Consider the following 17,670-nt stretch of genomic DNA (forward strand, 5'->3'; position numbering starts at 1 on the left):
AAACATCGCGTATGACTCTACAACAAATAAAAATGTCTACTTTTAAATAGATCTCAATTCACAGTAATCACTGGTTTGTTAATTAGTTCGTTTATATTAATTGCTACCTTTTAGAGATGGAATCAAAGGATATTTATCTCCGTAAATTCTATAAAATCAAAGTGAAGTGTCCAACAAAAAATACCTATAATACAAAAAATACCTCTAATTTGTCCAGGGGTACAGGTAGTTAGAATTTGAAGTAGTAAATAATTTATAAATGAAAGTTATTATCCTTAACGATAGAAAGCCTACTTTAATACAAAATTTTATCTTACTTTACTACTGCTTCATGTGTGACTGACACGTAGTTTAAGATAGTTTGGAATAATAAAAAATCTTTATTAGCAAAGAACGTGGGAATTAATCTTAAAAATATTCTAAGTCTACTATATTTAATCTTTTATTTATTATAGTTAAATCTGACCTCAAGCTAAAAGTAATTTTAATGGTCTTAACTACGCCCATTAACACTGCAAACGCAAAAAACAATATTTATTTGCCATTAAGAAAAATTTGCATATTTTATATTGAGTTCAGTTCTTCAGTGTGAGTTTCAACCAAACTTCAATTTAAAATTCATTTCAATCGATACAAACTCATCGTACTCATCGATATATCGATATGGAATTGTTAAAGGCTGCGAGATTAATTGCTTTCTTAATGCTTTTGAATTAATTTATTTTAAATGATGTCATTTCTTTTAGTTTCAATTTTTTAATCTTGACTAATTGATTAATTGATTTATTTAAACTAAATAAATTAATTTGTTCATTTTTTCGTTTTTAAAATTTATATTCCAACTCCACAGTCACTTTACATTGCTATAGACTGTTATAAGCAGCTACTTTAGGCGGATTTTAAATTAGTTGAATATCCAAGTATTTTAGCTGAAATCATGTTGTACTCCCTCTGCTTGCCGCATAAATATTCGAGCCTTGCAGCCTTATTAAACTCATAAGCTACAACACTTCTAAAATATTGCAGTGCCATAAAAATCGGTTGGAAGTATTAAAACCTCTTAATGACTATAACAAAGAAGTAAAAAACAAGACATAATATGGAAGGAAGTAAAGAACAAGAAATATTGGAGAACCTAAAAGTAACATGTAAACGCCTATCAATGCTGTTGTTGCCCCTGTGGTGGCATATACAGCAATTTTTTTAGGATTTCACCTTGGACAAGCTCAGTTGCTTCAGTGTGCATCAGCACGAAAACGATTCATTCTGCGCAAGGATTAACGCAAAACCAAAAACGATCAAGACACGTTAACTTATACTCGTAGTCAAAGCTCGTCTTGACGCAGACAGTGTACAGTGTACAGTGTACAACACGCAACCACCGCCAGCAACATCAACAAAAACTATAAAAACAACAAGAACAACAAGATTCGACGACGCTGCAGTTTTGGTGGCAGGTTGCGATGCATTCCCTACAAGATAATTTCTTTTGCTTTTATAACAAAAAAATTGCTTAAAAATCGAAACAAAAAATTTAAACGAAAATATTTTAATTAAAAATTCCTAATCGTGTGTAAAGTGGTTTTAGTTATCTGATCATGGCAGAGAAACTGCAGGGCCAACGTTTTTTTATTCTTTGCTGAATACAAATTCGGATTAATACGAAAACTGCATAACAAATTTTGCATGTAGCAGCCTTGCTTGTTTCGTGCAGCGTCCGTCTGTCTTGAAGTTGATTAATAGATTTTCATAAGTAGACATTTTGAAAGGCACTGTGTGGTTAAACAAATTTATTTAATCAATTTTGACAAATTTAATGTAATACGCATATTTCTTTTCTTTTCAGGTAAAAGATGTTCGGAACGTGCCACGGAGTGTTACACTGGTCAATGTCAGAATGGTGGTACTTGCGTGCCCGGTTCAACTAAGAAAAGCCTACAACCGCATTGTCTTTGCTCAGCAGGTTGGGATGGTCCATACTGCACTGAGCCCATAGATCAATGCCGCGGTCAGCCTTGCCATAACGGTGGTACATGTGAGTCTGGCCCTGGTTGGTTTCGTTGTCAGTGCGCCCAAGGTTTTTCCGGTCCTGATTGTCGAATTAATGTTAATGAATGTTCCCCTCAACCATGTCAAGGTGGTGCAACGTGCATTGATGGAATAGGTGGTTACCAATGTATTTGTCCACCAGGCAGACATGGTTTACGCTGTGAAATAAGTACGTCAGCAAATGCGACACATTCAAATGCATATTCACGAAATTTGTTCTTTATTTTAGTGCTTTCAGACCCGAAATCGGCTTGTTTAAATGCACATAATACCTCGTCACCATACCATGCCTTGAACCAAACGCAGGATTGGTTGGATATTGCACTATCAGGGCGAAGTGATGAATACTGCAATGCTTGTATATGTGCTAATGGTACATCGCATTGCACAAATTTGTGGTGCGGATTACCGAATTGCTTCAAAGTGGACGCTACAACAAAATCATCGAACTTGTCTGGTGTATGCAAACAGCATGAAGTATGTGTACCAACGATAAGTGAGGCATGTTTATCGCCACCTTGTACAGTGCGCGGTGACTGCCGTGCTTTAGAGCCTTCACGACGCGTAGCTCCTCCACGATTACCGGCACCACAAGACTGTTGGCCAAACCAAGCTACTCTAAATGAAAATTGTGCACGTTTGTCAATTTTGTTGGATTTGCAACGCGTTACAAAGGGTACGACGGTGGAAAGTTTGTGTACTATTATTCGCTTCTTGTTGGCTTCTGATATGGTAAAACTGCCAAAAAATACTGAAGATGGCATGCTAATTATTATCTGTGATTTGAAATCTGCCACTAATGACACCATCGAAGTTACTGTGGTAAGTGTGATTCTCAATAAACTGTTTGAATTTTATTTTTGCAAATTATATTAATAATTTTCCATTTTCATCACAGTCATCTTCAAAACCTAACGATGCACAATTGCCAAAAGCAGTTGGACTACTTGGAGAGCTGCTGTCGTTGCGCCAACACAAAACATTAAAACATCGCAACGATCTACGCAATAGTGAACGCTCTCCCTTAGTGTCCATAATGGAAGTGAAAGTGGAAACTGCTCTTATAACCGATGGCAATGGTCGCAGTTTGTTGGTTGGCATATTGTGCGGTGTTTTTATCGTGCTCGTTGGTTTTGCTATTTTTACTACTGTAATTTGGCGACAACGTATTACGTTACGTAGTTCCTCTGGAATGAATTTGACACCTTCACTTGACGCTTTACGCCACGAGGAAGAAAAATCAAATAATCTACAAAACGAAGAGAACTTAAGACGCTACACCAACACATTGAAAGGCAGTACAAGTTCTTTAGGTCGTGTTAATGGCATGGAATTAAGTCTGAATCCGGCACCCGAATTGGCAACAGTCTCTTCATTAGCAGCAGGTAGTTCAGCTGTACATCGCTCACAACCTTTATATCCAACGAATGAATCAAATTTCGATTGCGATATCGATATGGTTGTGACAGGCAAAGATTACCATAATGTGCCAACTCATGGGCAAAAGCGTAATTCACAAATGCTCTTAACTAAAACACAAAATGCTGATATGAAGAAGAATACAGTGGGTTCACTGGAAAGTCCAAGAAAGGATTTCGGTAAGAGATCGATTAACTGCAAATCAATGCCACTACCAGTATATGACGAATCGGAAGTTCTAACAGTTTTAGTGTAGCAGGCGATTTGTGAGTGATATCATGATGCTTTCATATGTACAGTGCTTCGAAAATTTGAAAATATTAACAAAAATGCACTAACTTCTTGCAATGATCTCAAAAACTCTTCCGAATCCATTCGGCTTATACTTCAGTGGAAAATCAAAGAGTATGAACAAAATATGCTATAAAAATTTAAAGGAAAAGTATACGAAGTAACTACAATTTCTGCTGGCAGTAATAGCAAATTCAAAGTATTATTTCAGGCGTGTAACTCATTAACTGTTCATATACGAGTACACCGATTTATTAAACGTATGTACATGTGTTCTATATATATGTATGTGTATAGAATATATAAATACATAGGTAAGGTTCCTCGCAGTATGCATTTAATTAAAAAGATACTTTGATTAATAAGAAAGATTAAATTAAAATGACAAATATTTAAAATAGCCATTCAATAAATTTTATAAATTTATAAAAAAATAGCAAACTACTTAAATTTTATATAAACGACAATATTGTATTAGCTGAGAATTATTATTTACGGTTGTATAGTATAAAGTATCTAAAAGTTTTAGGTAACTGTGTTTTTTCATAGTTAATAATTAGTTTAAAAGAATTAAAAAAATTTCCATTACATTACAGTAAGTTGGCTTATCGATTGATAAATACTTATAATTAATTGGTGCAATTCCGATTTTCTGGGCAAGGATTGGTAATGGATTATAGTAGAGTCAACCATTTTGAGCAATTTTTTAAAGTACCAATATGTCAAAATAGCTTAATTCTTGAGATATCGAGATCTAAAATTGTTATACTTGTTAGACTAAAAAAAAATAGACATCTGACGCCAACTAGTACTAATGTTGTCTCAGTGGCCTTTTATCAAGAAACGAATTATAGCAACAACTTAATACTCCAAAAAATTTTCTAACTCTATAAATCCCGATATCTCAAAAAACTAAGGTTCATTGACATATATCAAAATGGAAAAAGTTGTACAAAATAGTAAGCCCATTTGACAGAAAATTCATTGTCAACTGTGTATACCCAGAAAGTCGAACTCGTCCACATTAATTTAATTTAATTAATTGAATATTTTTAATTAATATTAGAAATAAAAATATAAATAAATCCTAAAAAGTGTGATATTAAACGTAAAAAAAAGAAATTAAGGACAACTTCATTACAAATTTTTGCATTCTTGTTGCTACATGAATGCTCGATAACGAAAGGAACTTTAATTAGTTTTTAAGTTTAATCAAATTAAATAAAAATGTAAATAAATAAACTAAATTAGTAAATTAATTATTAATAAATTGTATATATATGTATGTATATTAATTATTTGTTAAATTGAAACCCTTTTGAGGTGCGAAATGTAATCGATGGCAAATAAATTTAATTTGTTGTGTAATGCTTTAAATTGAATTGTAAATTTATTAAACTTGTAATATAAGCTACAGCGAATATTAATTATAATGTAATTAATTTATTTAGCTATACAATAATTATTTATTAATTATAATTCTACTTAAGTTTAGATAGGACTTGTTTAATGACTTTTTGTAACTACAGTGAATATTGCAAATAAAAAATAAAAAATTTTTATGAATTAAAATAAAATATAATAGGTTTGCATTTATATTTTTGATTTCTATCATAATTGCATCATTTTTGGGATGTGTATAGGATTTGAATAATCATAAATTTCGCCAGATGGCACTCGGAATATATCATCACAGACAAATAATACACAGATTATTTATTAACTGGTGAGCTCTTTGTTGTGCTACCTGAAGTCTAAAATTTATTTATTTTTCATAAGCATCTATATTTCAATTTTATTTTTTAATATATTATTACCCATTATTTTAAAATTTTCATCCCGGGTATATTTAAACAATTTGTCGTCTAAAGACAATTGTATTTTCTTATAATTACAGGCATCTAGCCTATTTATTTGTTTTATAATTTTCCTCCCATTTTTAATATATAATTTTGGGGGATCGAAAATAGTGTTGTTTTGCATACATTTCGGCCAGTATAGATTAGCAACTTGCTCTCTTTTGCCATATTTACGAGCCGCTGAAACGCCTAATGTTATTTTCATCTTAGCACATCTTATCTTATACACTGAAATAATGTCAGTTCAATTAAATTAAAAAGTGAAGATTAGTTTAATTTAATTAACGAAGCGGCAACCACAATAAATGAAGTATTCATTTTTTATGTAATAGCCCACCAACTGAAAAACAATTGGTGTTAAAAAAAGGATTTTGAAATATGGTAGTTAAATATATATACAGTAACAATCTTAACCATCATATAATTACTATGCCAAGATAGAAATTGATAGAATATCTAAATTAGTTACACAGCTAACGAAATGATGCTCTTATCTTCAACATCAGTACAAGCTTTTTAAGTACTTAGAGAGTGCTCTAATTCTCTGATGTATATTTTATAGAATAATCCCAGCATACTGTTACATATAACAAATAACATTTACACAAATAAAATAAATAAAGATTTCACATATTGTGAAACTCAAATAAAGCAAATCCATAGTCATTATCAACTTTTAATTTATAAAAAATATATATATAATTAAACCAAATTGTGCGTAGAAATAAAAACTTATGATGCGCTACAGTGTTATTTGAAAATCCTGTACATACTGGATGTATCATCCTTTTTAAAGAGGTTTTGCAACATTATTTTCATATGTAATTTTATTTGACTTTTACTTCAAATGTACCGGAACAGATCTTTTAAGTGTTGACACGTAGCTTCTATATTTTATTGTGCTACCAACTTCAAAATTTGGTTTGGCATCACTGAATTCCAGTTGACAGTTTTGAATTAGCTGCAACCAATTCGCCGCACAGCTGTGTTGAACGCTAATGTCAATATTTCTTACTAAGATATAAAAACAAAAAAAGTGGTAAATAAAAAGGTGAAGATAAGGATTTCAGATAGTGTCTAAAAATACTACAAAAACAATTTATATTAATAGTAAAATTTCTTACTTTATTATAGTGATTTTGACACAATTCATAAATTAAAAAAGCATCTCAATATTGGAACTGAAGCCGGGAAATATGGAATATATAAAAAACTCTCTGAAAAGGCTTTACATGCATTACGAATTGGTCACTTGTATTTATATGTTTGAACCCTGGGAACGAAAGTTAATTAGTGAGTAGGATCAGTTTAAAAATATATTCAATTAAGCGACTGCTATTTTTAAATTTCAGATGGATTTGTCGTACTGATATTAAGTCTTGTAATATTTTCAAGTTGTGTTTATTTGCCAACTTATATTGACACGTTTGTGCAGTTTCTATCGCCGTTGCCACTAGAGGCCAAATCTGCCTCAAGTTCTCAAAAATCTTACTCACCAGTTTTGCAACCGCAGAAAATGGCGTTGAGATAAGTGCGTATTTATGGTTCTAGTTAATTTTATTTGCCTTAATTGAATTTTTAGGAAATCAAATGCATATTTCAGATGTATAATTCAACTCAAGCTAAAATTAATTTGAAACTTATTTGTGCTAAGTTTAGTTAAAATTTGAAGAACATAATGTACGTTATATGTGTTTGTATTTGATAATAATATATTGTTTCACACATTGTTATCTCAATTGTATAATTGCAAAAATATTTATAATGGCACAAATATCAATAATAAAAATAATTAAATGTGGTATGTAAATAATTATAAAATAATTTCTATAAATGCTGATGGCAAGATCAAACATGCATTTGTACATATATTTATAAATTTATACAATAAAAAACTAGAGAAATAATTGGTATCCCTGCAGATATTTATTAGTCTACAAAAAATTAGTTTTTAATTGTTGCCATCTAAGTTGAACTAACATGAAAATTACTTCCACCAATCGTATAACAGATGCATTGAAAAATAGGCCAGCTATTCCCCCAATTGATACTGTAAATAATTGCACATATAATTATTACCGATAACAGTAAATGTTTACTCAAATTACTTATTAGATCCAGGTATCCTTTCGTTACTCTTCGCACGTATCGCTGTGTAGGCAGTTCAATGAGAGAAACTTTTATTTGTGTTACGTCAGATTCCTCTTCGTTTTCACTAATATTAGAAGTAAGTTTCGAAACCTACATTTGCTATTAAATTGTAATATAATAATATACCCATCTGCCGAGTTGTAAACAATATTGTATTCCGGTTCATCACATGAACTCATGCAATCACAACTTTTGCGTAGCTCCTTCATCTCAGTATAGACTTTAGTAAGACAACGTAAACCACGATAGTCACACATCGATATTTGATTGGTAGCTGAGAGAAAGCGAAATATATTATTTATAACAGTTTGTAAGTAGCTTACATTTAATAGCTGCTGCCAGAAAATGACTTGTACAGTTACAATGCTCCAACTGCAATGCTACTGCACATTCAACAACACAAGTACTGAAGCTGTAGTATTTGTATATGCCAAGATGTTGTCCCCAATTTGTAAGCTCATTCACAAAACGACATCGCCTTTGATCAAGTGCTAAATGATAAACCGTAGCATCATTGTACACCTAAATTTATTTCATAATTATAGGAGTTGTCTGATATGGAAAATATTTCTTGCACTCACTTCCATAACGTTAAGCACAATTTCTTTAACAGTACCTAATAAAACTGTTTCATGTATCATACCTTCGGAAAACAGAAATGGTATTTCAATTGGGGGATGCACATGTAATTGTATATCTGCAGAAGTGTCAAACTTAAGGTGGCCAGCTCCGGTTTCGCGATTATTAGCATGATAAATTTGGGAAATTTTACTAAGTATTATTGCATATAAAATAACATTCTGTAAAGCGCTTATATATATGACATACCGTGCTTGATTGGAGTTGAAGGCATAACAAGTGCCATATTCTGTTTCTATCGGTCGAAATTCTTCACAACAATTAAATACTTTATTGGTGTAGCTGCAGTTAATTATCAATTTAGCACACTTGCTACGGAACTACAACAAATCAGAAAGAATTTAATTAAGACTTGAAGTGAAGATTATACATAGAGTATTGATTCAATAAAAGATTTAACACGAAATAATATATTTCAATGTTTGTCGTCGTGAGACAAATTAGTCAGCAATATATTGTAAAATATTCTAATTAACTAGATAAGTTATCAGAAGTTCGTTATATGAAAGATTTATATTGAATATATCAACAATATTTACCACATTTAACAGTTCCGTAAAATTATTAGGACATTGGGTTGTTGTGCATTTTTTGCTACAACTTGTACATGTTCCACGAAAAAATACAATTTCACCAACGAAGTCATCTAAAGTTAAATCGTGGTCTGAACCAAAATATTCTTCACTTACGTCCCATATTTTCTCTCCATTATATATTTCACATACTGTTACAGCAGGAAACGATGTATTCCAATTAAGACTAAATATATAAAACTAGAATTAATACATATGTTTTCCATAATTTGTATGAAATTATAATAATATATATATAAAGTATTCATAATAAATATTAAATTAAATTTGTTTTTGATAGACTACGTTGCTTTGTGAATATGTGATTTTCCAAAATAGCCATACGATCTGCCCAACATTGCATTTAATTTACAATGGTAATCAGTTACTTCATTAAGATAAACTACGCTGTTGCGATATGGTTGTAGGTGACTATAGTCATAGTCAAAGATTTCATCCATCTTAGCATACCATAAACAAAATAATAACAATATCAATATCAGATCAGACTGCAGGCTGATATCAGGCTGCAGATCAGACCAATGCCAATAGGTGCTACGATTGACCGACACAATCCCCACTCTATAGCTTGCTCAATATACCAGTGCTTTTATTTTGTAAAGAAACATGGACGCTATAACAGATTGATGAAGAACCTTTGGGAGTGTTCTATGGAAAATTTCTTTATCAACTTCTGGTTATCTATGAGTTAAGGGTGCGAATGGAAGATAATACAATAGACAATACAATAGAAACTCTTAAAGCTTAGTCTAAATTATTAATGGTTCTATTTCAGTATTTCACTACTTTTCTGTTACACTAAATAGAAACAGCATAATTAAAAGAATGGCTTAAGCGTTAGTTTAAGAAAGTACAGCAAGAAAGGTACCAGAAAGAAAAGTTATAACAATACTGTTTCAAAATGTGTTGATATTTTTTAAATAAATTCAGAAAATAAATAAAAAATAAAAAGAAGAAGAAAAAAAATCATAAGAAGGATCGTGATAGGTGATAAATAAGCAGACTCCCAGAATGGTCTTTGAAATAATGGAACTAATACTGAAAATAAGAATCTCTAAATGTACAGAAAAGTTTCTCGTACACCTTATCCATTAAATCACATAAATACGTTTAACAAAGATATAGTTCACTTCTTATTGGTTAAAAATTATATTCTCAAAAAAACTTTAACTCATTGGTTTCTTGATATTCTCCATTGATATATGCTTCCTTTTATAGATCGTATTAAATCATAACTTTGGTGTTATGTGTATTATTTTCCTTAATCTATTATACAGAAATCTTGAAAGTTCCACGACATTGTTGTGCGGCTTTCCTGTTGTCATTTAAGTAACAGAGGTTCGTTTATTTTATTATCCAGTATTATATATTCAATGATTTAAATTAGGTATTTGTTAAATGGCATTACTGCAGCATATTAAACCAAACTGAACATTTTCTTGTAAAACACCAATACACTACAATATGAGTGGTGAATCTCAATGGATGTTAATTTCAATGTGGGAAAAACTTTTTTAAATCTAACGAGAAGAATCGAGCATTACTAGTTTCATGTATTTCATATAAAAATATTATTACAACGAACACTTTTCAGACTTCCCTCGTATACAGCTAAAATTATAGTGGCATATTTTTGACTGTTTTAATCCAGATTACATATGTTCGGTTTCATCAAAGGTCAAGACGTCTCACAAATGAGCGGTTAAAAGGCAAACTTGTTAATCATATATAGGATAAGGAATAGATTTGCATATTATGTATCTAAAAACACTTAATAATGTTAATAATTCAGAGCAATTTTAAAAAGGCACTTTTTTTTAATATTTTATAACAATGCTGTATAAATTCTGTTAGTAAAAAGGATTTTTTGTACTTACAAAAGTGTGTCTAAATTGAACGATATAGACGACAGTAAAAAATTATTATAGAGTCCAATTGAGATTGTCACAAAATAAGGCAAAACAAAATAAGCGGATGTCACATAATAAACTCTATAAAGTTAATATAAAAATTAGTTAATTTCTTGTATTTGACATCCCAATATAATTATTTAAAACTTAACAATTTTAAAAATATTTTAAGCGTTAAAAACCGTAGCTTAAGTTTCATTTTTCTCTTCAGCAAAATGACTCCTGTTGATTACTCGGGACTACACCTCCTGATATGTCCTATGTCAAATTGTATAAACTAAACTAAATGAAGTTTTGCCTCAAAAAAAGAGATAACATTCTTTGTTTCGCTGTTATTTACTAGTTAATGGATATTAGCCAAAAACGGCTGATTGATTGACTGATAAGGACATTACTATAGATTCAATGTTGTGTGTTTTCAGCGCTTTTATATTCACAGAATAATAATAAAAATATATCGATTTTCTATTGTTCAACAAAAACTTTTGTATATTTTGTAATTTTTAAATTTAACCAAACCTAAACGAAATTTAGTTAAAGGATGTTGTTTTAATTATAATTGATTCGAAAATCATTTCAGCTTAACGATTAGTAGTAGTCAAACATTATAGAACTACTATATGCGTAATTGCCTTCATTGTGACTTTACGAGTAACAAATTTCTACTATTTTTTTGGATTTTTGAAATTTTGAATATAAAATGGTGTATTGAACTGATTGAGATCATTTAGTATATATTGTCAGTGTAACACTGCTTGTGAGTTGAATTTATGTCAATTATAAGATATGATAAACCGCTTCATCCCACTTACGTAGGTAAAATCAAAGTGCTAACTAACAGCATCAAGAAAATGAAAAAATAAAATAAAGATAGAAAAAGTAGAAATAGCTGAATTTCTGTTAAAATCTCCTCTATAAACATTTTCAATATTAAAAAGATTTATGGTGAAGTTATGAAAATGTGTATGTTCAGATGTTTTTGAGAGCACTAATAAATAATTTGTAATGTGAACACCTTTTTTTAAATAAATTTAAAATTAAATTTGTCAATAAATAAATAAAAAAATATCTTCTTGGGTATTTCAAGAATATTGTTTTTGAGCCCCCTGTCCCGCATCCGAGTTACGACCATGTGATAGAATAGAGAGCGCAGAATTCTACTTATTCTTTACATTGAATACATAAATTACTAGCCGATTGTTTTATATATATAATATAAACTTTTTTAAATCATGAACTGAATAGGAAACTTGAAATTCTAAATTTAAAAGTCGTAGTACAAAGAGAAAGATAAAACCAAGTGCCGAGTTAGTGAGTTAAGTTTAATACAACTTTGCTTTTGTCGTTTGAGAATACTCACAAAATATCCACTGACCTTTTTCGTTTTGGGAATATCGTTTTGGGTTCCGATAATTATTTGGGTAAAAACGTCAAATTCTTTGATTCGGTTTCGCGTTTCGTTGGGTTTTTCTCGTTCGTTGAATCGTGCGTTGGCCGTGCTGATATGAGCGTGTTCAGGCCTTGTTGTTTAAGATTGCCATACGATGTTTGTGGTCGGTTGTCTCTCATTGGAGCTGAATTCAGCATTGGTCCAACCGCAACACACGTGCCAAGCGCGCTAATTAGCTATGCAAATATATGCACGTTTGAGTGGATGCTCATCTTCAATGAACGCAAACTTTTTGCCAAAATTCAAAAATTCAAAAATTATTAGTCACAGCAAATCGCCAATTTCTTCGCCATTAAATGTATTTTTATTTTGCACGATATTTAAATCAAAATAATTTATTAGCTTGCTGCTTTTATTATTGTTGTTAATTTTTATTTATTTTTTGGATTTTAGTAAACATATTTTTTAAATATTTTAATTAAGGTGTTTGTTTATCTTTTTGTTTTTTGTTTATTGTTTATTGATAAAAATAATTAATTCCAACTTCTCTAAATTGGCGCTTAATTGTTGTTGTTGTAGTTGTTGTTATAATATCACTTCATTGCAATTAAATGGGAAATATGAAATTCTTATTAAATATTAATGCATTCTTTGGAAATGGTGGCGAGATTCTCTAAAAAGTTGAACATGTCGTGGCTTTTAAAAACAAACTGGATTTAAGTAAAATTAAAATATCACTGATCTATATTTTCAGAAATCATTTAAACTTGAATTAGCAGATAAAAAAAATTTCTTTTAATAATAATTGAATGACGTCTAATTATTTCACTTTTAATTGTTTCCCAGAAATTATAAAAATATCTTATAGTAGCAACATTGTGAAATGATACAAAATTCCCAGTAATAGCTTTTCAGATATGATGTGGGTTTTAGTAGTGGCTCCACGTCTCCACATCTCCATATAACCAGTATCAGGGTTATTTCCTAAAATCAGAGAGCGTCACTTTCAGAATTTTGTAAATTTATTATAATCTTTCGGCAATTATTAGAAGACAACCATTAAGCATTTTATGATAACAATTAATGCCAATCATTTAAGATATAATCTCTAATGAATGGCACCATATTTTATATACATATGTATGTATGTTTTTTTATTCAAATACCAATCAAATTAGCATGGCTTTTTAAATATTAATTATATATAACAGAAGCTTAACCGCATAAAATATTTTGAATGATTATAATAAGATACCTTAGTGATTCATAATATGAATCACGATATGATTCACAAATGATAAATAACAGACACGCGTACAAGAAAGTTTCGATTTAAGCTATCTTTGAAGTTTTGAGGGTTAATAAATGATTTTAAATACTGATAATGATAATGATAATGATAATGATAATGATAATGATAATGATAATGATAATGATAATGATAATGATAATGATAATGATAATGATAATGATGATAATGATATGATTGATAATGATAAGATAATGATAATGATAATGATAATGATAATGAATAATGATAATGAATAATATTTAGATAATGATAATGATAATGATAAGATAAATGAATGAATGAAATGATAATGAATAATGATAAATAAAATTGAATAATGATAAGATGAAATGAAATGAATAATGATAATGATAATGTATAATGATAATGAAATGATAATGATAAAGAAATAATAAGATAATGAAATGATAATGATAATGATAATGATAATGAATTAATGATAATGATAATGATAAGATAATGATAATGATAATGATAAGAATATGAAAATGAATGAAATGATAATGATAATGATAATGATAATGATAATGATAATGATAATGATAATGATAATGATAATGATAATGATAATGATAATGATAATGATAATGATAATGATACGGAATAATGGATAATAAATAATGGATAATAAATAATGGATAATAAATAATGGACAATGGATAACGATAATGATAATGATACTGATACAAAAACTGATACTAATACTGATACCGGTATTAATACTGATACTGACATAAGATGTTATCTTTTTATGAAATGATTAAAACTAGAGCGATATGCACACTGTTATTCATAATATCTTTAGTTATAATTGTATAAATCAAAATGTCTTTTGTAAATATATTAAAACATTTAATAAATTTAGACATCCTTATGTGTGATATTTTAAAAATATTTCTGTATATATTTGAAGTTCTATTCTTTTCATAGAAGAATTACCACATACTACATGCTAAATATTAATAAATATTACTCATGACAAATTTTAAAATAAATTCTGTTCATTTTATAATGTCTGGATTCACATACTTCTCTACGACTAGATTATTTTTCATTTATTCAGGAAGACTCTGAAACTCCTTCTCTAATGTTTCCATAAATGCAAATAATTTATCATCTTTTAAGAACTTCATTATTCAAGAATTGTCCTATATTCACTTTCAATAACATGATTTACTCAAATACATAAAATTCCTTACTTAATTTATACTTGATTTTACTTAATATGTATTTCTACTTGTTAAGATCCTTAACCGTAATATTGGAAAATTATTGGCTCTTTTACATAATTTATGAACCATCATCCAGTAGAGTGGCAGGCATTTCTGCAATTGTGTCAGCAAATGCATTATTAAGTAAAATCAAACATTTTTTTTCTGGTTTCTTCAGGTGCCTCCAAAAACAAAGCTTGATTTTGATTAGTCACAGTTGTGTTGTAGCTGTGTTAAAAGTTACAGATACATAACAATTAAATATTGAGGTTGTACGTTTGTGGACGTTGCATGAACGATTAAGTGATTGAATCACTTGCACCTCGATTAAGTGGTGGTATTCCCAAGTGCCAGAGTGATTCATTCGTAGTCATCTGGTTCTTACTTTATCAATTTTTGATTATACATAACATATATAGTGTATTTGTATATATATTGAAGAATGGTATAAATTGTATATTAATTCAACACTTCTTGGTTTCTAAATGTTTAATACGTTGTTTCGCAAAATATCCTCCATCCTTCACAACAATACACTTTCTAAGATGTCTCTAATCTATATCTTTAACTAAATATTTTCAAAATATTCTCTTTTCTATATTCGATATGTCGCATTCTAGTAAAATTAAAATCGTAATGATTAAATCAGTATTTATTTATGTTTTTAATCATAAATAAACTAAGCTGCACGTTTTTTAAGCTATTTCATAACCAGAGTGAATGAAATTATTATTGTGTATTATTATTATTTAGAAAAGAACCCTTCAATAGATGAGTTCAATTAACATTTTTATAACGTCAATATCTTTTAAGTTTTTACACAAATATGTACATATAATATACTACATATTTACATTGATTTGTTTGATACAAGAAATTTTTGTACTGATAGATTTGTTGGATTTGCTTTCAACTCTCGCTCAGTTTCACTGTTCAAAAATATCAAACAAAAAAAATTCTTAGTTAGAATTTTTAGTTAGAACCTTATGGTCTATTTTGGACAAAAACAAAACGAAACGCCTTTTAGACTTCAGCAAACTTGCAGTTCGTGTACTTACTGGAGTACTAACGGGGCATTGTGCCATTGCGCCTATGCTACAACAGTGGCGAGTTCCAATAAGTGGATTATTCAGGAGTTGCCAAGATGAAGAGGAGGTAGAATCTATCAGTTCCTGCGTCTCTGTCCAGGACTGCAGACAAGGCGACTTCAATGTCTTGGGAATCGCTTTTTCACTGGCTTAAAAGAGGTAACGAAAGCAAACTTATCGGATCTCCTCAACTTCATCTGGAAAACTAAATGGTTTAACAAGGATAACAAATGTTAGCAACTCATCTCTCCCGGCATAAATTTTGAGGACACCACAATTAGCAATATATGCCTCCGATTGAAAGTGTTGATAACTGTGAGCACGCGTCTTCTGAACCCAACCTAATCCTAAGCCTCAATTCTTCTATGATGTTAATGGCTTAAAATATAATATTCAGCAATTCGTTTTTTGGTTGATAAGATTAAAAAGAAAAAATTTGACGCCACGAGTTACTATCAACTGATTACGGGAAAGTTGTAAATCGGGTTAGCTGATGGAAGGTACTGGTCGCGCTCAAACAAAATGCACACTATGAAACCGTAGTTAGTGGTACCAAGAAGAAGTTTTAATAAAATTGATTAAAAGTATTTTGAACAGAGATACTCAATGCTAAATCCTTTTAGACATTACCGTTTATATTACCGTTTTATACATAAAGTTAAAAACTGCAGGGAAGATATGCGTACTGGTGAGTGTAGGAAAGTTAGATAACAGATTAGCAATAGATAAATGTATAGAGTTTCCGGAGCCAAGATACAACCCCAATCCAGCAGCCAAATAAATATAGAAACATGAAAATAGTGTTAAGGACTTACACAGTTCTAAAATATTGAATCAATTTTCTAATATAAGCTCCATAATATACATAACATCAATAATGGTCAACTCTAATTCAGGTTCAATCTGAAATGCATGTGCGAATCAGGTACACAAAAGTAAAATCAAAGATAAAAGAGAAAGTTTGTTGAAACTACATTACCACCAATTTCTATACTTAAATAGACGAGTAAGTTTGCAAGCACCGTTTGTAGCAGATGTCAGATCTTAGCAGGATCTTAATAGACAGATATGTGTTGTATTTGTTCCAATATTTTAATATAATATTTAATTTGTATTCAAATTAAAAAACTATGCATTAATAATCTTGTTATATTAAGAGTTAAAAGGGTCTCTGAAAGTACCCTTGGTGTTTCCTTGATCAAGTACTATTAATCTCTTAAAAAATTCAAAACATACGATTTTTGGAAATGCTCTTTAATATTATATAATAAATAGATAAGTATAATTAAATAAATAAATATGAAGTAAACATTAAATATAGGTACTATAGAATAGTAGGTGTATTCTATATGGCAAGAAATGCAAACGTTTGTAAAAAATAATATTTGTTGACTAAATTTATATTAAAATGTAAGCGTCATTTTTTTGTAGTTTAGGCGATGACATTTGTAATCCATGGAATGAATTCTTTCAAGTTTGTATAAATACCAGGATACGTAACACGACCGCAACCACCACCGCCTAGTGACACAACTCCATATTGTACATATCGACTTGTTGTACCTCTGTAGGTTGCAGTAAAGAACAATGGGCCACCAGAATCACCAGTGCATGTTTCAATATTACTGCCGCCACCAACGCAAATTTGTTGCCTTGCAATCTCTAAGCCTCTGTAAGTTTGTGTACAGTAATCATTGTCACGGTGAGGAACTTTCGCTTTCAATGGTATTGGAGATGTTGTGCCTGGTAAACAAAAAA

General features: G+C 30.0%; 2 protein-coding genes across 2 annotated transcripts in view; one reads left to right on the forward strand and one right to left on the reverse strand.

Annotated features, from left to right (window-relative positions):
• LOC119677968 (protein serrate) overlaps positions 1–17,670 on the reverse strand; it is a 46,900-nt gene that overhangs the window by 14,172 nt on the left and 15,058 nt on the right. The window lies entirely within an intron of this gene.
• Positions 6,676–7,193, forward strand: LOC119677969 (serine palmitoyltransferase small subunit B-like). The gene is made up of 2 exons (XM_038089561.1): positions 6,676–6,911; positions 6,971–7,193. The coding sequence occupies exons 1-2, from the start codon at positions 6,815–6,817 to the stop codon at positions 7,147–7,149; spliced, it is 276 nt and encodes a 91-aa protein (XP_037945489.1). The 5' UTR covers positions 6,676–6,814; the 3' UTR covers positions 7,150–7,193.

The sequence above is a fragment of the Teleopsis dalmanni genome, chromosome 2 (assembly GCF_002237135.1).
Source record: "Teleopsis dalmanni isolate 2A chromosome 2, ASM223713v2, whole genome shotgun sequence".
Lineage (NCBI taxonomy): Eukaryota > Metazoa > Arthropoda > Insecta > Diptera > Diopsidae > Teleopsis > Teleopsis dalmanni.

Coding starts and splice junctions, on each gene's coding strand:
- LOC119677969 (XM_038089561.1), top strand. CDS start 6,815: ATGGAATATATAAAAAACTCTCTGAAAAGGCTTTACATGCATTACGAA. Junction 6,912..6,970: donor CTGGGAACGAAAGTTAATTA/GTGAGTAGGATC, acceptor TTTAAATTTCAG/ATGGATTTGTCGTACTGATA.